This window comes from Pempheris klunzingeri, chromosome 1 (assembly GCF_042242105.1).
Source record: "Pempheris klunzingeri isolate RE-2024b chromosome 1, fPemKlu1.hap1, whole genome shotgun sequence".
Taxonomy (NCBI): Eukaryota; Metazoa; Chordata; class Actinopteri; order Acropomatiformes; family Pempheridae; genus Pempheris; species Pempheris klunzingeri.
Window position 1 is genome coordinate 12917711 of NC_092012.1, and position 22557 is coordinate 12940267.

Consider the following 22557-nt stretch of genomic DNA (forward strand, 5'->3'; position numbering starts at 1 on the left):
TGCTGGCATTCAGAGTTTTTCCTCAGATGACGAGTCTCCGTTGATTCAGTCTCAGAAGATTCACAGAGCAGGGTCACAAGATTGTGCCCACACAGCCTCACAGGGGGGAATGACACGCATGACCACTGACTGTGGAAAACAGGATACAGGGTACGTCGCAACAGGAAGTCTTGCACTCCTCCTCTGCTGAACATCAGTTTGACCAGAATGACTGCAGGTTGATGTCCACACTCTGTAACTCCTGTGGCAGTATTCAAATTTCGTAATCGTCTTCGCTCACCATTTCTTCTGAGTTAGTTGAGTAATTCAGTTGAAAGAAAAAAGTCCATGAGAAAAAAAGAAATCACCCCAGGCAGGCTGTACTATACTTTATACTGGGTGCATGCAAATACTATCTTACTTTAATTGTCACAGCGAATATCACTGAATTATCCAAGACAGCGTGAAGTTTGTATTTAGTAAAAAAAAACAAAAAAACATTGGTAAACACTGATAACAATAAGTAACCTTTGTTGAGTTGAGTTGAGAATTTTAAGTAAATACAAGATGTTCCAGCCTCGTACATGAAAAGATTATAAATCATTCAAATTGCCATTAATGATATGAAATTAGATGAATAGTTAATGTCTGTCTATCTACATTTATATTTACGTCTGAGTAAAGCAGACTATTAGTAATACACTGAGCAATTTTAAGTCTTGTTTGAGTTCTTATAAAAATTAAAACATAGTCAAATTATCAAAAAACACAGGTCCGAAATTATAAAATACAAGTTAATACTGCAAGTAAAATACAGTTAAACAGATTTATCAGCTCATAAAGTCAACGTTGAATCCACACAGAGTAATTCTAAAACACCATCTCAGATCAGCGTGTTCATATAAGGAAAGTCAGGATACGCCCACAGTCTCCCATTAGACGCTCTTACCGTTGCTCTCTGTACATCCAGCGATGAGCTGCAAAGGTGCCCAGACAGGAGTTGTTGAACTACTGGAAGCAAATTGCCAAAGGTGGCTGAAAATGCAGGCTTTCTATATATCTGTGAATTAACAGGGGAACTAAAAACTTCCTTAATTCTACCAATTTAGGTTGGTACCATAAGGCTTCTTCTTCTTCTTCTTCTTCTTCTTCTTCTTCTTCCCTCGTCTTGTTCCTTATTAAAACAAGAAGGTGACAAACTCTTCCTACAAAAGTTTTTAAGGCTGTGAATCCGGTGTGACCTTCTGATGTTGATGAGCTCAGTTCATTTGATCACAGCTTGAGTTTAAAGCCTGTGGCCTCCATTAGACTTTAGTGCTGAACCTTTCATTTTTGGAAATGCCCATTCTCTCTCTAACAGCATCTTTTCCTTTTGCTTTCATCTTTAAATTGTCAGTAAAGCGTATAACTGGTTGCATGTTTCCGACAATGTTTCCGATGAGAGTCTAAAATATATTTACAGTCCAGTGTAGGTTGCTACACAAATAGATGCTTCCCCTTCATCTTACCTAGTTCAATAGAAGGCACCTAGAGCTTGCTATAATTTAGACATATATTTCACTTTACCTATACATAAAAAAGCAGATTGGTAGAATATAAAAAATATTCCAGCATGTATTTACAGAGGTACTTTTGTGAAACGATGCTTGCATTTAGCTGTAAATAACAGAACCAGGACTGCAGCAGCACCTCTGTGACATGTGAAGAAAAAATAACAGGCATTCAAATCAGATCATTCATTTTCATTTGTTCTAATTGGATGAATGAAAGGGGCTCATTTGAAAAAACAGAGCAGCTGCTCCCAGCTCGCTTTTGTAGATCAGCTTATACCAAAAGCAAGCTGCATCTCATCTGCAGCAGGTGCAGGGCCACCATATAAAAACATGGTATTTAAGTTACATTTATGTGTCTGAAAATACTGAAAGGTTTGCACATGTAATATGTTCCAAAGAGCTCTTAAAAGACATTACAGCATACAGTTATATATACATTTTATTACAATTACATACATTTGTTGTTTGCTTCATGTACTAAAATGATGGAAAATGTTAAATTCATTGAATTAGAAACTGAATTTAAGAAGTGAACTAGGTTTTTTGCTACTTTACTCACGTGGTCTTATGTGATAAAAAGATTCTACTGTATATGCATATAATCTTGGCAAGCTAACAATCAGAACAGAATTCCTGCATAGAAATAATTGCAAATGAAATTTTATTTCAAACTGAGGTACATTTGTTAACTCATTTATCATATACTACTGGACACCCTTGCAGGGTTCGTGACAGTGTGAGCCACAAATTACCAGCAAGCCAAAGAAATTGTAGCCTTGACTTGTAATGCAGTCTTTCACTGCCTGATCTGAGCTTTCAACAGGCATAACATCATCACTGAGCCTGACAGGCGATCCAGAAAGCGTCTACAGGACGTGTGAAAAGTGTGAAAACCCAGTGCCCAGTCAACATGTTGTCAGTCAAAATCCACAAGTGGGTTTTTTAACAATACACATTTTGTTTCACATATGATTCTATGAAATTTGCGAATTCAAGAGAATATTGCGTAGAACATTTCAGTTCTGTGGGTGGACAGTCCACAAAGGAGGTTTCCTGGCTGATAGTCACCAGAGGTTTCAGTGGCCATCATGTGTTTCACAATGACATGGAACGGTCGCTTGACATGCATGCAAGGGGACATCCAGCCTTCTCACTTCTTATTCCTGATTCCTCATTTTCTCTGGACTCCACAACATTCAACTATAAGACTAGGCTGTGGGTATTATTAGACGAATCACAAGGCAAATGGACACGCGCACACGCGCACACGCGCACACACACACACACACAACCATTCAAAGTGGAAAGGTACTTTTTGTACTTTTTTACATGACAAACTAGAGTTGAGTTCCATTACAGTAGGCCCAATGTCTCAGTCTGTTTAAGTAACATTTGAGTTAAACTTTTTAATTCTTTTATTCTGAAACTACACACAAACATGCACATTTACCCATATACACCCATACAAGGCTTTGGGCCTCCATCCCACCAAACAGCTAAGTTCCTCTTTCTTTATGTATTGCTCAAGTCAGACAAGGATGACTCAGTGCGGATATTAATCAGGCTTTTTTTTTTTATCTTAAAATCTCACTCTGCTACGTCTGCCCGTCTATTTTTGAAAGTCTGAGAACTTTGAGATTGGTTAGACTTGAAGACAACGTACCCAAAGAACACGTTGTTGGTTTGATTTCGACAATGTGTTGATGGCAGAAGATCTTTGTATTATATAACAAATATACTATATTTTGTACATTTAAGACACGATTATATGTAATGTAGATCAACATTATTCCTGCTGCAACTCCTTCAAACCCAATTTTAACAGCTCAGGCTGCAAGAAAGCAAGTAAAAAAGTAGGAAAACAGGCGTACTCTTTGTCCAAATAAAAAGATGGGGATACTGAGTTACCTATGTATTTAGCTACAAGTGCTAAACAAGTTTAAAAAGCAGATAATGCTTTGATAATATAATGAAATTTTTCACTTGGCTGTTGTCAAAAGATCATTCATGCGGTAAGCGCCTGTCACATGCACCACCTGGTGGTCGGGCAGTTTCTTGACAGAACTTATTGTGCAGTTGGCCCTTGGGTGCTCCACTAGTGGTGAGGTGGGGAAAAAGGGTGCTGACCATCTGGGAGCAACCCTTCCAAAGTGGGTACTAAATAGTTGTTGTGGATCTCAACAGACGAAATGTTTAAAATAGGAATAATGTTGTTACTGTTTTTTGTTTTTATTCTATAGCTGCTTTTATGTGAAAGGTGGTTTAAGGCGAATATTCAGATCCTTTACTAAAGTAAAAAGGCCAAAAATACTACACCAAAAGCAAAAGTACTGCATTCAATATCTGGCTTAAGGAAAATCACAGAAGTATCATCAGCAAAATGTACTCACTCTGCATACAAATGGTACTAATTTACTATATACACTATGTGATATTGTTAGATTGATAATACTGATCTATTAGTGTGTATGCAGCATTTCACTGCTGTAGCAGCTTGAGATGGAGCTAGTTTTAAGTACATTTTGCTCAGCTTGGTAGCTCAGTGGCTCCAAACCTGGGGGACAGGCCTCTCCGAAGGGAAGGAAAATAAATCTGTGAGTTTTTAAGATGATTAATGAGGCAGGAAGTAAGGAAAAAAAACAAAGCTCTTAAATTTGTGTTCACTTTTCTCTGATTTTTGCATTTTTGTCATTTGGGTAATTTCACCTCTTTGAGCTTCAACCAGTTATTTAAATGAAACCATCTGAAAAGGTTAAAGTAGAAATGTCTCTCTGGTGGAACTGCTAACAACTTATAGACATTTGAAACTCAACCAGGAGCCTCTACAAGACATTTCTTGTGTGGGGTCTCCACTCAAATAGGTTTAATCTTTTACACCAGCTGTCAGATAAATGTGGTAAGAAGTACAACGTTCCCCTTAAAAATCTACTGAAGTAGAAGTAGCAAAAAATGGAAATATCAAAGTAAATGACACATACCAAAAAATTAGCAGCTCATAGTTTTGGTCAGAAACATGTGTGATAAGTGGTCACTATATGAGTCTGTGTGAGTAGATGTAAGTGAGTTGCGGACGTGTGGGGATAGCTAGGAGCCTCTGCAGTTACTTCTTATTGTAGGGTCTATTATTTTTTGCTACATCCCTGCCTAATCTATCCACTCCAGATATCTCCTGTGGCTTAGTGAGTTTATTAATAAACCCCAGTCTCTCCATCTCAACTGATCTAGGGTTTCTATTTATACCAGAGAGAAAATTGCAGTGAGGATGGTGTGCCTTATACCTCTTATACATTCATGTATACATACATATATTTGTATTTGTTTGTCTATTTTGAAACTATCTGTGGTTTTGCAAAGAAAAGCCACTGTACAGTTCATCGCTGTGACAAATTCTCTATTTAAAGGTGCACTGCAGAGTTTTTAGGATTCAATTCCAGGTTACAGCAAACAATGCAAAAAGTGTCGCCCTCCACTTCCACACTAAAATAGTTCAGTCGAAACTTGACAGCTTTTTTCTGCTGATGTACTACCTCCTGTTTCGTAACCATCAGGCCGGGTTTAACAGCAGTTATTTTTCATCCTCGCTTTCCCTCCCCACTTTTAATCTGCATACCATCCACTTTTAATCTGCATACCATCCGTGTAAGCAAACTTATACCTGAATCTTTCTATCCGAGTCATTCAATCCTCTGCCCTCGAAACTGCAGACCTACCACATAATGGGGTATCATCAAAACTTGTGAATTTGGTATTATTGGGTGAAGAGGCCTTGAGTTAACTGCTATCCCGTCCTTTATGAAATGTTTTTTGGCTCAATGCTCTTTATAAAAACCATGTAAACATCACACTTGTTACAGCTAATTTACTTCCTACGAGTTAGTGTCATGACAGTTTGCATGAGGATGAATCATTTTCTCGTAGGTTGAACTCTCCACAAACAATAACACATGCATCCCTCAAATCAGCATTAATAGATTTGATTCTATCCAATACGAGAGACAAAATCACTACTTCTGGAGTTTTTCTGCTTGGCTGTGGTGACCACTGTCCTCTAGCCTCTGTTAGAAGTAATAGACAACAAAAAATAAGGCTCTAGGATTGTTGTCAAGAGAAATTCCAAAACTTTTAACAAACAGGTTTTTCTCAGTGAGCTTGCTCACAGTAACATACGTCACATCTCTGAAAAACCTGGCATTAAACTGCCTTTAAATATAAACAGGCACCGTACCAGGGCAAAGCCAATTATTACACAGAGTGAAGGAAATCCTCTACTGTGCTCATGTTACATTCAATGACTGCTTAATAAAAAGGACAGCAGAGACCTGCCATGCTTTCAACACATATTTTACTGCTGCAGAGAATCAGTTTGATATGGTGTACTCAACATCTGGTCTTAACAGTTAGCCTTTGGCTCATGTGCCCTCCTTAAACCGCACCTATCAGTTCACCATACATGCCCTCACTTCCTCTGTTGTTAAGAAGGTACTTCAAACTATCAGTGGCAGGAAAGCAAGTGGGCAGGATGAACTGGACATTTATTTTCTAATCTATATGCCTCATTCCTTGTTGATGTATCTTTTTAATTTCTTCTACAGGAGTCATACCTCAAGTCTGGAAATCAACCCGCTCATAGTAGCAGCACCATGTATGAACTGGCCACTGCTCCAAAAAAAAATAGGGGGCAGCATTTCACCCCCTCCGCCCCTTACAAACATTGCAGTGTCCTCAGAAACTCATCTCATGCAAGGTTCAAGGGTCCTGTATTAAAACTGTGGCTTTGCCTTACTCATTGCTCCTTTAAGAGTTCATGAATTCATAAATTATGGCATTTATGGCACAGTCCAAAAAATTTCCACTGTGAAATTTTCTAGTTGTCAACTACTCCGCTCTTGAATGTGACTGTTTTTAACTGTCTCCTTTTGTCTTTTGTTTTCTCGTTAATTATTTTTTGCATATTCATTCTGTTTTAATTGTACTCCCTGCATCACAGAGAATGAGGGCATGCCCTAAATGAATCCTTGAGAGTTAAATAAAGGTTGAATGAATGAGGGGTCATTGATATGAAAAAAATAACAAATAGTTTTAGCACTGAATCATCCACTTTGGCTGGTGGTGTGTAAATAGGCTGGTTCCTCTGTCCTGTGAGTGCTGTGTTCCTGCGAGAGGGCAGGAAGGTATTCACACTGTTAAAATGAGGAACCCTGTGCTTTCATATGTATATATATATATATATATATATATATATATATATATATATGTATATATATATTTATATATATATATACACTACTCACAAAAAGTTAGGGATATTCGGCTTTCAGGTGAAATTTCAGGATGAACCTAAAATGCATTCTAACCTTTCCAGGTGAACTTAATGTGACCTTCTCTAAACCTTTGAATGCACATGTCCAACTGTTCAGTGTCTCAGTACTTTTTGCACAAGTTGCTGATTAACAGCAAAATTCACAACAGGTTTGATCCATGAATCGACCAATACATTTCCTGCTTCAGTTAGAATTGGTATTTAAACAGTCCTCCTCATCATGCTGTTCACATTCTGACATCATGAGACCAAGACGACACCTAACAATTGATCAGCAGCACCTCGCCATTGCGAGGCTTCAAACAGGAAGTCCTCAGACGGAGGTGTTCACTGAGCTTAGAGGGTCACAGAGTGTCATCAGGAGGTTGTAACAGTGATACAGAGACTGGAAGAGTCACAGAAAGGAGAGGAGTGGACGTCCTTTGGCCACATCCCAATTTATTGAGACACCGAAAATATTTTGTTGTGGTATACCTACCACTGTTAGATTTTCTTCAAATAAATTGTTTAAGATGAAGAAATTACCATTGCATGCTTAAATGCCCTACTTTCATGATATAATATCACTGTAGCATTAACTTCTTACATTTTCCATATATTTCACCTGAAAGTCGAATATCCCTAACTTTTTGTGAGTAGTGTGTACATATATATGTGTGTGTGTGTGTGTGTGTGTGTGTGTGTGTGTGTGTGTGTGTGTGTGTGTGTGTGTGTGTGTGTTTGGTGTAAGCCTACCATCGATGTTGACTTCAAGGGCCCCATCTGAGTACACTGTTGTACAAACAAATGTGTCAACTGTATGAAAGGGGTGCACCATGCATAGATTTGGAACTTCTCCTATGACTGGGATATAAGCATAACTCATTAAAAATAAAGTCCAGACTGTCTTGAAAATGCATTTTAAATTCCTTTATTTAAGCATCGGTTCTGTGATTTTCAAGTCAGTTTCAGTGGCCTTGCAGCTTAAGATCACTGGATCATTTTCATGACTTGCACATGCACATCAGCCTCTTCATTGCCAGCTAATGTGTAAGCACGGCAGATCCGCTCACTGAGTGTCCACTATTTTCACTAAATCACACAAAGAAATTATTTCCTGGAGGCTGCTCCTTCGTGTGGAAAAGTTTCTCAGTCTTTGGGATAAAAACAGAAGTTACTTCCTGAAATGTTTTGGTGGGGCGGGATCCACAGTCGTGACTCCCCTCTCCTGTTTATTCCCCTTCCAGGATCCTGATACGTGGCTGTTTGGGGATCCGTGCTGACCGACAGCCGCTCCTGTGCTGCAGCTAGCGGGTCTCTGCCTTCAGCCAAGCCGGCCTGGATGGCAGGGACACACTGGTGCAAAGACTGCCGAAACTACAAGGTAATTCAACACGAACAAAAACCCATTCTTGTTGTAATTTGGTGTCTAAAGCTTTCACGGCCTTTGACTTTCGCAGTAACTTAGTCAAAGTGGCGCTAGTTTTCGCAGCGCTCCCGTTTAGCGGTGGTTTGCAGTGATTGCGCGTGTCGCAGCTAATATCTTTAGCAAGCTGTGAGCGTCTGCATGGCTCTGAAATGTGTCCGCTGCTAAAGCTAGCCTGCTAACTTTTATCCTCAGACAGCAGACTTTATTAGCAGGGTCAGGATGCCGATGAGAAAAACACAGTTGGGGGGGTTTATCGGCGTAATGTGAATTTGCCGCATTGTTTGTCATTTTAGCACCGTGGCGTTTTTATTTTTTGTATATTTTATATCGCAGAGCAACTGGTACTTCATCTGATCCACTGTGTCCTGCTAACTTCTTGACAGGCAGATGATGAGCCCCCTGCACTAATAACTATCTGTTGTTCCAGTCTGCTGCAATATTCCTGCAAAAGATCAACACTAAGTGCCCTGTAGGTTAATGCTACTGTAACTTTTGGCTGCAGCTCTGTAGAGAGGCATGGTCAGATATCCAAAGGAAGCACACACGGGTGTGTCTGGAGGTTTGTCATCCTGGCACTAGTTAACTTTTAACACGGCTAAAGCATGGGTGATCTGCTCTGCTGGTCACTGTACCAACAATATGCAGCTGGTTTGAGTTTAAGAAGCAACACACTAGTGATTTTTTTAAATTTTATTTTAGGTAACTTCAGGTTGTTGAAGAGTAACTTCCACTTCCTGAGATGTTTTGACAATGTTCAGTATGTGCTTCAGTATTTGGTATCTGCAGATATTAGCTTATCACACATAGATATCAGTATTAGTCTCTACGATCAAGACATTGCAGCACAGACACAACATATGATGATGATGATTGTTCACAATTTCCAATCTGTTTATCTTTCAACTGTAAAATATCCTGCTTGGTACATATCTTGGTCACAATTCTTTCCAAAACATATTTTAAAGGATGCTTAAAATTAAAATATGTGCATGGGGGGGGGGGGGGGGGAATGGGACGATTTGCTGTTTTGTTTTGTCATGCGTGATAGAAAAGTGTTTGGGTTTTGACAGTCAGACAAAAGCTATTTGAAGACCATCTTGGGGATTTAAGAATTTATGATTATTAAAATTAGCAAATAACCGACCTGATTGATTGATTGACTGTGCAAATAATTGTTAATTGCAGCCCAAAGCCCCAATTTAAAACCTTCATGCATTGTTGAAAAGGTGCAGGACAGGCCAGTTTGTCTGAAAGTGTGCTCCTCTTGCAGCATTACTGGTTGCAAATGCTTTTTGGACCGTGGGACGGATGAAAGGTGGAAGCTGTGGGAAGCCCAGCTGGGCTGTAACTGCTCTGTTTGTCTCAGTTACCCTGCTGATGCTGACCTCCAGGGGGGCATCAAGCAGCCAGAAGACATCGCAAACAGCTGTGGCTCATGCAACAGCCATGGCTGCAGGACAAGGCCCCGGCCTGACGGGTGACCTCCCGGGCCTCCAGGCAGTAGCGGACTTCTTAGCCAGTGACCACGCTCATGTTTGGCTCTTGTCCCTGGTGGGCTCTGTTGCTGTAGGCCTCAGTGGGGTTTTCCCCCTGCTTGTCATTCCCATTGAAGCCGGAGCAGCCCTCAAAACAGAAGGTGAGAGATGGCAATATGTACCCTAAGCATGCCGGTGAATTACTTCATATAAATCATAATACTATGTTATCACAATATTTCACATAGGACAGTAATGAGAACATAGACAGTTCAGTAATATGCATTATTTTGCAGGACAGCTATGAATGTTACACCATGATATCTAAGAGAAAAGATGTCCTTTGTGTGTTTATATATTATTTTTAAATCTATCATAGACTGTATCTATACACTGCATTATGAAGAACATCATAATAATATTGTTCTTAATTTCAGGGCTCAAAGTTGTTTTATTTGAATGCATACACATCAACATGAACACATGTGGCATGATGGAAATGTTAAACAGATATAAACAACATATAAACAAAAGACTGAAGTGTTGAAAGCAGTTCAGAGTTCTGCTGTAAAAGGAGGAAAAATCTCATTAACCCAACAAAAAAATATCACGTTCTTGGTTCATACTTTATTCATTGGAGGATCTACAGGCAGGCCATCTGTCTGCCCCGGCATCCACGATTTTCATACCCCTCACTACTATATATATCTATATCTACATACTGTATATAATACTGTATATAGTTTTCCAGGCCTTTATTGATTGATCCTATAGTAAGCTCTCTGCACTCCTTAACAAGATCAACATGCAGTTCTGCTTCACCATCTTCATGATTAATAATATTAGATGGTGCACAACCTTATAGATTCCATCAAAACGGGCACTTTAACTTCCTTGAAAATTTGCTGCCTCCTGGAAAATGGAGCATCTTCAGTGGGAATCTCATGAACTCTATTGCACGTTGTTCTGCGGCTTAAAACATGATCGTTCCTTTAAGTCTAGTTTTAAAGCAGGCTGCCCAGTAAGTGATGAAAAACTTGAAAACTTAAAGATATTCTTATGTTTTTCGTCCAAAAACTGATGCAAGAGCTACACATTGCACTGAATAGGAAGAATGTCAGTTAAAAGGTTATGAGGATACAGGAATAGGTTTGAGAGCGAACCTTTCCACACTGCGATCAAAAAAATAGGTTTGGGAGAAAAACGGTTGACAAGTGCAATCAAAATGTAAAATAAAGTACATGTGACTATAAATGTATTAATGCAGATCAGAATGTTTTGTTTGTGAATCCAATAGTTTTGTCAAAACATTTTTCGATCATTTTTCATCTTTTCTGTTTGACTGAAGTGAAAAGCTAAAATCACCACGCTAATACAATGCTAACACCATGACCACTGTATTCGTTTCAGGGTTAGCATGCTAGTATTTGCTAACTAAACACAAAATACAGCTGATGTTTAAGGGAATGTCATTAGTTTTGCAGGTTATTCATCATAAACTGAAGTATTAGGCAAAATAAATATTAGACCTCATTATAGCAGTAGATGAAAAGTTAGTTAATTGATCCAGAGGGCGTCATGGACGTGTGAATCTGTTTGGAAATCCATCTAAATGAGACATTTCACTCAAAGCCACAAGAAGATGTTAGAGAGTTGTGAGTCAAGGGAGCACCAAAGGCATCAGGATAAACTGTCTTGTCAGGGAACCATGAGTGTCTGTACAACTTTTCCTTGCAGTAGATGTTGACATATCACTAGACAGGCGAAGGCTTTGACCTGCTGGTCACACTAAATGAGAAGTGAGACGACCAACAAAGTTTGCAGGATTCCTCTTTTGGGAACCATGAATGTCAGTACAAACTTTCACAGCGATCCATCCAATAGATTGTTATTTTAGGCCGGGCTAAAGTGGTGGTGAGATCGATATTGCTGCCCGTAGAGCCACACAGCTAGCGTTTCAATCCACCTGCATTTATGTGCACTCACAAATTGTGCCTTTTAAAAAAAAAAAAAAATCCTGAGCCGAAATGCTTCAATAACCAGGCCTAAGTTATTGTAGGTCAGCCTGAGGCCAGCTGCCTGGAGCGGCCCCACCCACAGGAACGTGGCATTCCAGATGTATTTTAGGCCGTGGGTTTTCAAGTACAGTCCTGACCGAGGTTTAGTCATTACTGAGGGAACTCCTAAGGCATAAAATATTTCTGTGGAACACATGAGTAATCACTGTATCTATTAGTGGCCTGAGCCAGAGACGCTTTTGTGGATTTCTGTGCATGTCATGGTTTACTAATTAAAAGAATAATACTATTCAGTAAAGGTGCCATTTAAAAAAAAAAAAAAGGAACCATAGTACTGTAAATTCATTTATCACCCTTTATTAAAAGCACTCTACAGTAATTCCTACTTTTTTTTTTTCATCCTCTTTTTAAAATTTGTTTTTTTGTGTTTTCTCAGCCGGATGCCAGAAACTGAAGCAGCTCTTGAGCTTTGCCATTGGGGGTCTTCTTGGCGATGTATTTCTTCACCTTCTTCCAGAGGCGTGGGCGCTCTCCAGCTCTTCAGGTGGGTCTCCTTTCCTCCAAGATCACATCACCATCTTTGTAGTTTTAAGTTTTTCCTTTTTTCTTTGAGCCATTCTTCCCTCCTAAACGTACGTGAGCATAAGATACTGGTGCTAGTCGTCTGCTAAAGACCCTCTCACTCACAACAAAGACTGGTGTAATGTCATTAAACCTTGAACGGGGTCCAAGTCTCATCTGAAACCATATTGTCACCATTTGCCTTTAATTGTAGACTTAATTGATTTATTATTTTCAGTTATTTTTATTGTTATTATTTTCTGTTTTTAGTTGTAGTTTGGTAGATTTAGGCAACATAACTACCTGATTGGGTTTAAAAAAAAGGGACATGTTATAAAAAATAACATTTTTTGTGATATTTCTTACAACCCAATCACTTAAACTATTAAAGAAACTTTATATATATTCCGGATCAGTATGTAAATTGCCACTTGGGCTATTCCCCCCTTGGTGCAAATAGCACAGATGCTTACTGACATCCTGGTGTCAATAGCCAACAATGGGTCAGCTGTCACTTACTGTATTTGCTCACTGAGTTTTATTTACCAACTCCCCGCTTCCTTCTTAGCTGGTCAACAAAACCACTACATGACCCTGGGCCTGTGGGTAATCGCTGGCATGTTGTCCTTCCTACTCCTGGAGAAGATGTTTCCAGACCAAGACGGGCAAGACGACCCCGTTTCAGTGTCAGACCTGAATTTCAACTCTGCTGTAAGTGTTTTAGAGGAAATGGTTTTTAGAAGAATGTGCTCATTACTGTACACTGACATGTCGATACAAGTCTGCACATGTGTTTGTTTTCATAGATGTTTGCAATACAGATAGTTTGGTCTGCATATTTCAGGCAGTGGTATCTGTTTTGGTGACTGTATCAGATGACCGTCTATCCGTGATCTCCTCAAACCGGGGGAAAGTTTAAAGGAATAGTTCAGCATTTTGGGAAATACATGTGTTTTGCTTTATTACTGAGAGCTGGATGAGAAGATCAGTACCACTCTCACATCTTGTCATCGCCGTGGGGTTGCCAGGTAGCCAGTAGAGACCGCGATGCTACTGCGCCCGGCCAACAAACAGCTCAGCACATGACCGCCATAAAACCACAACGTGTCATTTTTATGCTTATGTTTAGATGACATAAAAGAAATATTAACATTTTAAATGATATATTCTGCAAAATTTCAAACGATTCTTTAAACATCCTCTTAGTATAAATAATCATAAAATACATGTTTATCAATGAGCAAACTAAACCATATGAGAGATTGTGTCTACTCTGCACTGCATTGAAATAGCTGTTCATATTCATTATTCAGTTAGTGTCTTTACTAGTGTCAAAATGAGATGCTTGTCCCAATTAGCATCCAAGTTGACGTTTCATTAGAAATGATAGAATGAATAGTCTAACATGAAATGAAAAACAACTTTGTAAGACATTTCTTGTCTGTAGACAATGAATGGATGGTTACAGTATGTTTGTAAAGGCCACCTCATCCTCCCTCCTGCCTTTGTTTTGCCAGTGAGAAGGAAGGTTGGAATCCACGGCTCAGCTCCTCCACGAGTGTCTATTTATAGTGCTGGGGTGAAGCAGCTGCTTTAGCCATTACAGTGTCCACAGGAGAGCACTCAGCTTATAGACAGAGGCAACAATAGACGGGGACAGAGTGTGACAGTGTTTCTGAGACAGAGCAGGACTGTGAATTTTGTTCTTAAAGAGAGTGTGTTTTCTCTCACAATCTTAACAATGGGCTTTAATAAGCTGAACTCGAATTGGGTCAGTGTTTTTGACGGCTGCATCACATGTGTAACATGTATAATGCTTAATGAAAAATGTGAAGAGGAGATTCTCTCACGTTCTTGTTTCAGGTTTTAAATCCCTAATTTTCCAAAAAAGTCTTCTACAGTGACAATTTAGGGAGATTAATGGTACTGAAAATTCATCGTGCTTCACCCTCTCGCGCTTCAACCAAAGACATGGAGCAAACATTTCCTTGCCGCAACCAGAAGACAGCAGGCTATTTCCCTCTCACTTAATTTGTCTATCAGTCTAAACGGCAACGTAAGTAGTTTCTGAATGAGGAACAGGGAAGTTGGCCGTTCTCGGAAAATGGAGGCGATAGCCCGAGGTGAATCGGTCGCTTCTTCTATATTCAAAATCTAAACATGATTCTGGTTTGGAATTTAAGGAACAGTTGTTATTTCTGAAAAATGAAGCAGAAGTACAAATTTGTGCTTGTTGCTGCATATGTAGGGAGTTGGAAATATAATCAGAGTTTTTTTTTTTCAACAGCTGCAGCTGGCGGTGGAAGAAATCCAACAATAAAATGTCCGTTTATTGCACTGTGGTATTCAGGCTACCATTAACGTTCTGTTTTTAGTAAGGTGGTTTCCTTTTGGGAGATGGGTTAATGGTGTGTTACTGATGGTGTAATGAGAGCATAAAGATTACTTATGAAAAATATTTTCAAAAAAAGAGTGTGGGGTTATGGTGCACGTGATGGACGACGTGTTAATTTTTCACCTTGTCTTTCTCCCTTTTTTTTTTTTCTCCACAGACACAGTCCAATTCAGTTTTCAGTGGAAAGGCAGTGTTATCACTCACAAATGGGCACCATGCTGAGTCATGGAAATCCTCCAAGCAACTGAGTCTGCAGGAGAGATCAGAGAAAATCAAGGTTATGCTGACAACCCAAACATTTTGGAGTTAACAGAAAAGGCAGAAATTATTTATTTATTTTTTTAAAAAGACGCCACTGGGGTGAACTCTTTATGGGTTGCTTATGCAAGAGATGCACCCTTTTTTTTCTCCTCCTAACAGATTCATGTAGTTTGTCAGAACCAGCAAATAAGTTGCCTCAGTGTAATCAAAAAAGATGAACTTAACACAGCTTATTGGCTTTTAAATTGTACACTCTACAGTACATCTTGCTCTTGCACATTGCTTTTATTACTGAAGGTCTTCGACTCTGACTCATGTATACCCTCAGCATTATCGAGTACAGCCTTCAGCTAGTCCTTTGCCATGCAAATTGCATATTTGCTCTTGTCACATGTAAAGTTCGCTACATATTTTTATCTTTTAATATTTATCCGTTTAATTACTTTTAGCTAATTCTTACTTTTCTCACTATGGCATTGGAGCATAATTATGAGTCTGATAACCAATCAATCAATCTTTATTTATATAGCGCCTATTCATAACAGTATTATCTCAAAATGCTTTCCATAAAGAGCCGGTCTAGACCAAACTCTTTAATTAAGAGAGAGACCCAACGATTCAGGATTCAAGAATCCCCACATGAGCAGCATCAGATATTCTATTAGGCAACAGTGGCAGAAAAAACTCCCCTTTAACGGGAAATATCCCTTGTCTTAGTTAGACTTTGGCAACAACATTTTAAGGGGTTAAGTACATCAGGTTAGCACTGAATTTGAGAGTCAAGTCTGCTAAGATACCAGACATGCCAGTACAAATGAAGGATTACCAGACAAAAGCCAACAAACAGTCTGTTGAGCCCAACTGAATCAACTGCTCACCATAATACCAAAGAATGAAATGAGACATCCACAAAAAGAAACACATTAACACATTAAATATTTCCTAGAAAAATCCATCCATCCAATCCATTCTTTAGCTGCTTATCGTGTTCCAGGGCTAAATCCTATTCACAATTCAACGGTTCAACAACATTTAACAACAAAATGGCCACAGAATTCAAGGTTCATCACCAGTAGCTTCTTTTTTTAGTGACTTCGAGTATTTTTGTCTTTTTCACTGAACTAAGATCACAGGTTCAACTCAAAGGAACGGACCATTTACAGCCTTATTTTAATGGGGTCAGACTATAAAACTAGAAATAACTCTTGCAGACATCATAAGAAATCCAACTTATATACTGAATATTTAAGTACCACTAATACAGTTAAACAAGAATTGTACATGGTAATCAAGGATAATGTGAGTAACACTGGCATCATGTTTCATGTCTTATAGACAAGTGGATACTTAAACCTACTGGCCAACTGCATTGACAACTTCACCCATGGGCTGGCAGTAGCTGGGAGTTTCCTGGTTAGCAAAAAGGTAAGAAAGTGTGATTACTTCAACACTAAAAAGACTGAAACTATGCAAATCTCTCCCATATAAATGTGGTTTAGACAAAAAAGATGCAAGTTTTTTCTCGCTCGGATTCATTGACAGTCTAGATTTTTAAAGTTTTAACGGCTTTTTGATAACTCAAAATATACACCTGTTTTACGCCAATCAGCAAATATTACAATACAATTTTGACAAATCTCAGAAAACAGCTAATCTAATTCATGTTTAGTTCTTTCATGCCGTCAGTCCAGCAGTTAATTTCACTGTGAAACTACTAGTGAGGAAATTGGGTTTTAAAAACGGACATTATCATTGTCATCACTGATTGACTCCATAATTATTCTGTTATTATTATTATTCCACACTTGTTTAGCAAATTGCTGTGACAATGTGATCACATCACTTTGTCCTCACTATGTATATTTATATATGAACCCCTGGGTGATAAAGTGAAAATACAGGCGAAACAGTTGCAGAACAACTTAGCACCCAATCATGACAATTATTGCTAATGAATGTAATTCACAATATTGCATATTGAGCATCAAGTAGCAGTCAGTGTCATCACTGACTGACCCCATAACTATTACTTCTTGTTTACCCACTGCCAGGAAAACACTCAGTTTATAATAATGGAAAAATGGATTTCCTGGAGAGGTGTAGTCACAAATAATTGGTTTGGGGAAACTCAAATCCTGCTCCCAAAGAAACTTACTAACTGGAAGGCAATGTCAGACTCAATAAGAGAATTGGTGTTTGAGGATAACTTGGTTATTTTTAAACGTGGGTCCTACTTTTACATATTTTGGATTTGAAATGACTGATGGGTACAAGTCTTTTGGAAAAGGTCCAGTAGATTGCCGGCAGTCGAGAGCAATCAGCAAAGGGCTGTAATGGCTGTAATGCAATCCTTTGGGGCATTTGCGCTAAATCAAAGTGCTTGTTTTTGCCAATGACAGGTTTTGATTGTTATTCGATGCGTCTTAATACCATTACAGAATGGATCCCTACACTACTAGACCTGTAAGATCCTTTTTGTTTAACCAGAAACTGCCCCCGTATTTCTCTATTCACACCCACCAGTCTCCACTGATAAAAATAACAATTTTACTTGCAGAGCCCGGGCGTGGCTGCTGCCTAGATTGATTCGTTTGTTTGTGTTATTGTGTTTCACAGAAATATTGTGTTTTATCCAAATTGGCCATTTAAAAAAAACACTAAAGTCACACGGTAACACAAACAAATTAACTGATCGAGACTGTGGTAGAGCAGCAACTCTTGGGTGAAATTACTTAGTTTTTGGAGTTTGGAAAGTTTTAAATGGCGCAATGCAACATTGGTTTCTGGTCCAACAAAAAGGATCTTACGGGTCTATCTCTGTAGAGACTCTTCCGGTTATGTTGTCAGACACTTCGAATAACAATCTGAGCCTGTCAGTGGCAAAAACAAGCAGCTTCAGTGGACGTGCTTTGATCTGACGCAACTGTCCCAAAGGATTACAGTACAGACATTGTAGTTCGTACGTCATTCGTTCTCAGCTTCAGGTGAAGGTGATCTACCGGACCAGTTTCAAAGCTTTTGTACCTACCAGTCATTTTGAAGCCAAAATATGTATTAAAAAAATAAGGCCCAGGTTTAAAACCACTTGAGCTATCCTTTAAATGTCCATTCTGCTATATCTGGTTCAAATACATGGTTGTTTGCTTTTAAAATATTGAGCATTAAGCAGAAGACAAGTGCTGTCATACTTCATGAAAGCAAAGGGCAAAAATGTGTCTGTAGTATTTGGACACAGAACTCATTCCTTATGCACGCTGTGTTAGACAGCGTATACATGCTCACTGGCAGAGCAGTAGACTTGTTACATCAGCATTCTCAAAAGTAGACCTCCTGTTACAGGACATAGTAACCTTTTTTTCTGATATTGGGAATAAACTTATTCTTGTTGCATTATCTTACAGGCTTAGTCAAAAAGGTGCACATTAAAATGCAGTAACACAGATTTGTGTCGCTTCAGTTGATTATTGTACAATTGCGGCGGTGGTAAGGAGAGTCCAGCTGGAGAGACATAAGGCTAGCAGCATGAACTATGGTCCAATGTGCCAGAGAGGAAGTTAACTAGATGTCTCAAACATACACATACAAGACATCTCGCCAGTGTTTTCTGTTTACTCTCATGCTCTCACTGTGGTTTAACCACAATGAAATGTTGTCTGCAAATAATCTGTATCAACGCAGTTTTGATTTAAACATGAATAATGACGTTGATCCTGAATGGCCGATGGAAATGACGTAAACGTAGATATTTTATTGATGCATAGCATTTAAGGATATCAGGGTAATGTTAGGTTTTCAATTGTGCCCTCCAGCATCAAAGAAATCTGATCTTAAAGGGAGCTGGTTACTGCAAGTACCACAAACCATATTATCTCATTCAGTGACATCACTTTTAGTCAGGCCTTGTTTGTTTTATTTTTTGGCCGCACCTTACTGATTTGATGACTCATCCCTCTGCGTCTTGGACAACAGTTCATTTTATTATTATTTCATCATGCGCATGATTTTAACTTAATGTGATGTCAACACATCACGAATACCTATGTTGCAAACATTATATACACTTCTTACTATAATTATTTGTCCATCATCTCAAGCATTTTTAACTTTTATTTAATCTTCAGGGGGAAAAACCATTAAGTTACATCAGTCTTTCCCAAGCCTGATCATTTTAGCCCTCCTCATGCTCTTCACGATGCATTACAAGCTGAACACACAGAACTAAGCACTCAGTTTTGGTCCTTCTGAGCACCCGATAAAGATGACTTTGTCATACATTTCCCTGTGATGCTACATAGCACGTTTCTTCACCAAATAAGCTGTGTTAATGAGACTTTTCTTGTAGGTTGGCTTCCTCACCACCTTTGCCATCCTGCTCCATGAAATCCCCCATGAGGTGAGGTTACACAGTTCTCAGTTGAATTCTACATTTAGAAGTTTTGCTTGAAGGTGTCATGTCTACCAAGCAGAAAGCACATAGGAAGAAACCACCACAGTGCTTGGAAACACGCTGCATGTTTAGCCGTTCCTCTGATGTGCGAAATGTTCGTCGTGTGCAGGTGGGGGACTTTGCCATTTTGCTGAGGGCTGGGTTTGACCGCTGGAGCGCCGCTCGCATGCAGCTGTCCACGGCGCTGGTCGGGGTCTTAGGAGCTTGTTTCACTCTGTGCGCTCAGTCACCACAAGGCACAGGTGAGATGGGGCTAATTCTCAGTGTACAGACAACCAAACACATTACCGCTAACTGGAGACCATTTTACAGTTGCCAGAGTCGGTCATAAATCTTTCCTGCCCTTCCTAGAAAACGCCACTGCTTGGATATTGCCTTTCACATCTGGAGGCTTCCTCTACATCGCCTTGGTGAATGTGGTGCCTGACCTGTTGGAGGAGTCCAGTGTAAGGTATGCTGGAAGTGTCTGAATGACTCAAAAGATGTATTTACACTAAGTGTGGCTCATTAAAAAGCATTGTGTCTGATAGGTGTATGTTTTTAAAAAGTATTTTAAACCCAGAAGTGCTTACATCCATGTTTACTAACAGTTGCAGTTTTCTTCCTCGATGCCTTTGGTAATGCATTGCCATGTTGGTGATTAATGCTGTTGGTCATTTGAATAGCGTGAAACCACCAGCATCTGTAAAAACGTTCCTCCACAGCACTGCAAGTGGCCAAAAACTCCACAGGGAACCTTTCACCTGTTGTGTAGGAGTTGAACCATGGTGACACTCTAGAACAAAACTCAGTTTATCTTGTGTGGAAAAGCATTGAGTTCTGTGGTGTAAAAATGGGCAGATGGCATATTTGTATAATGTCTTTGAATCTGTAACCTTCTTTTTTTAATTCCAGGCAGTCCCTTTTGCAGATCTTTCTCATTTTCTGTGGCGTGGCTGTCATGGCTCTGCTCTCTGCCATCGTTGACTGAACACGGAGGACCCCCCCCCCCCCCCCTCGCCTTACCAAAAACTAAAACTGAGCACCGGGGGGGCGGAAAGAAATCCTGTTCTCCACTAACCCCATCATATCTGGTACCTCTCATTCATGTTGATTAGGAGATTACGCCTGTTCCACATCATCATCATCTTCATCATGACACTAAAGCAAATATCTGACAAAAAAACGGCACTTTAATGGATGGGTGACTGAGAGGAGGACCTTGTTGATCTGCTGACAGGAGGTTTGTGTGGACATTTTATTGCCAGACTCAAATATCAAGGGAACACAGAGGGTGTGGATGGATATCTGTTACCAAATTGTCTTAAATTGTTGATCAGACAATCACGTTGTTTTGCACATACATTTACTCGGGTACATCTGGTGTACCTGCTCAACTCAACAGGTATAATTGGACCTCTACAAGGACCTCCTCCTTTTAAAATGTATTCAGCTCTTAATAGTCAAAACATTGTATGTATTGTTACTGTGGAGCATCTTCTGTTTCTGATGTAGCTGCTGCATATTTATTGAAAGTGAGACGTACAGCTGTATCAGATGTGCACCGCCACCACTCCATCATTTTATCTTGTTAAGAAATAAGTGCCAAGAAATCAGGATGGTCTGTTACGCTAGTGTCTAGTCTACACCAAAGGACTTTTCCTTTCCTGTTTGTATCTTCCTCCCACAGAGCAGTCTGCTTGAATAAATGATTGTGATAAATATGAAATTGTTAAATTATTGATACTGTTTGTTAATATTCAATTAGAGACTATTGGGACAGATAACAACTCTTTACAAAACAAAAGTTAAACATGCAGGATTATTCACATCACTATGACACCTCTGGTGAAGGTGTCCACCCCTGGAGAAATAAACTCTAAATTCCTGGCATCCATGCTGTTTATTTTTATCTTTTTATGGCATAAAAGAGGCAGTATGAAGATAGGGACACAGGAGTTATAACAATCTCAGCTAGGATATCCTCATATTGATCGATAGACCTGCGTTTTGGTGCTGAGGCAGCAGAGCGTGTTGAATTGACCTTGCTGCACATATTTTGACTGCACAGATCCTATGCCTAAAATGTCATATGGGAATGTAGGGTGGGGGGTATTGATTGTGTGTTCAGACTTGTCCAATTTCAACCCAGTCTGTTTGGCAAGCTTCTGTTGCCATAACGACTCCACTGCGGGTTGCCTTCCTTAGTCATCGGCCTGTGAGCAGCCTATTGTCTGTGGGAGCCTTCCTCAATCACAGCACAGAAGGACAACAAACAACCACTATGTACACTGTAGTGGAAGACATTCAATGGGAAACAGCGCAAACACATGAGTGACAAATCTTTCATTGATGCTCAGCTGAGTTCCCATAAACCCACAGCTCAATCCAAGTGTTTAAATTCCTGGAGTCTGAATGAAAATATCTGATCGTGTGGACGGCAAACACGGCCGTCTGCTGAGGATGAGGATGTCATGAAAATCCTGAAAGCATCTATCAGCTTTTTGTTGGGATGCCGCGCTGAAGTCACCGCCGTGCCGAGATCTCATGCACCGAAAACTGTGACCCAGACATAACAAGTTACACACACATGAAAACAGTCATCAGTTATATCAGTGTTTTATGCTGTAACGTGGTCCTGTGCCACCAGGAATCTGTTCCAATATGCTTGGTAACAGATGGCCACGCATTTACAGTAGCTGAGTCTCATTTATGTATGAATCTATCAGAAATAAATAAGTAAAGGTCCAGCTGTGTGGAAGAGTTAGACTTGTTTGCCAGTGTAAGCATTTAATTAGATTTGCTTTAGTTACATGATTAGAAATAAGCGCAGTGTTGACAAATCAGGTCGTGCAACATTTACGATGTTTAAGAATTCAAAACCTAATGAAACACATGATTATACACTACATCATATAAGATATAGCTGTGAAATTGATGTAGGGTTATAAAGCATCTGCACTGTATACAACACTATACAACTATATTTATACTGCCTTCAACGAAAGAAAAAAAATGTAGACTGTAATATGTCTGAGTGAGTGCAGATCTTTACAGTTAAAATGGCCTTAATCCCTTATTACATACAGATATACTTATTGCTAGATTGTCTCCTTATATTTCTAACATCCCTCTTTTCGCTACAGTTCTGTTTTTAGTGG

General features: G+C 39.4%; 1 protein-coding gene across 2 annotated transcripts; it reads left to right on the top strand.

The window, feature by feature from the left end:
- Positions 1-8007: 8007 nt before the first annotated feature.
- slc39a13 (solute carrier family 39 member 13) lies at positions 8008-21125 on the top strand. Of its 2 annotated transcripts, none has more exons than XM_070833081.1 (10): positions 8008-8215; positions 9531-9896; positions 12190-12297; positions 12883-13025; positions 14867-14986; positions 16306-16395; positions 19313-19363; positions 19527-19659; positions 19769-19868; positions 20312-21125. In XM_070833081.1, exons 2-10 carry the CDS (start codon positions 9569-9571, stop codon positions 20385-20387), a joined length of 1149 nt encoding a protein of 382 aa, XP_070689182.1. In that variant the 5' UTR covers positions 8008-8215; positions 9531-9568; the 3' UTR covers positions 20388-21125. The 2 variants fall into 2 exon arrangements, with proteins under 2 accessions (XP_070689182.1, XP_070689267.1); XM_070833166.1 differs by having other exon boundaries at positions 8014-8215; positions 9627-9896.
- The last annotated feature ends 1432 nt before the right edge of the window (positions 21126-22557 follow it).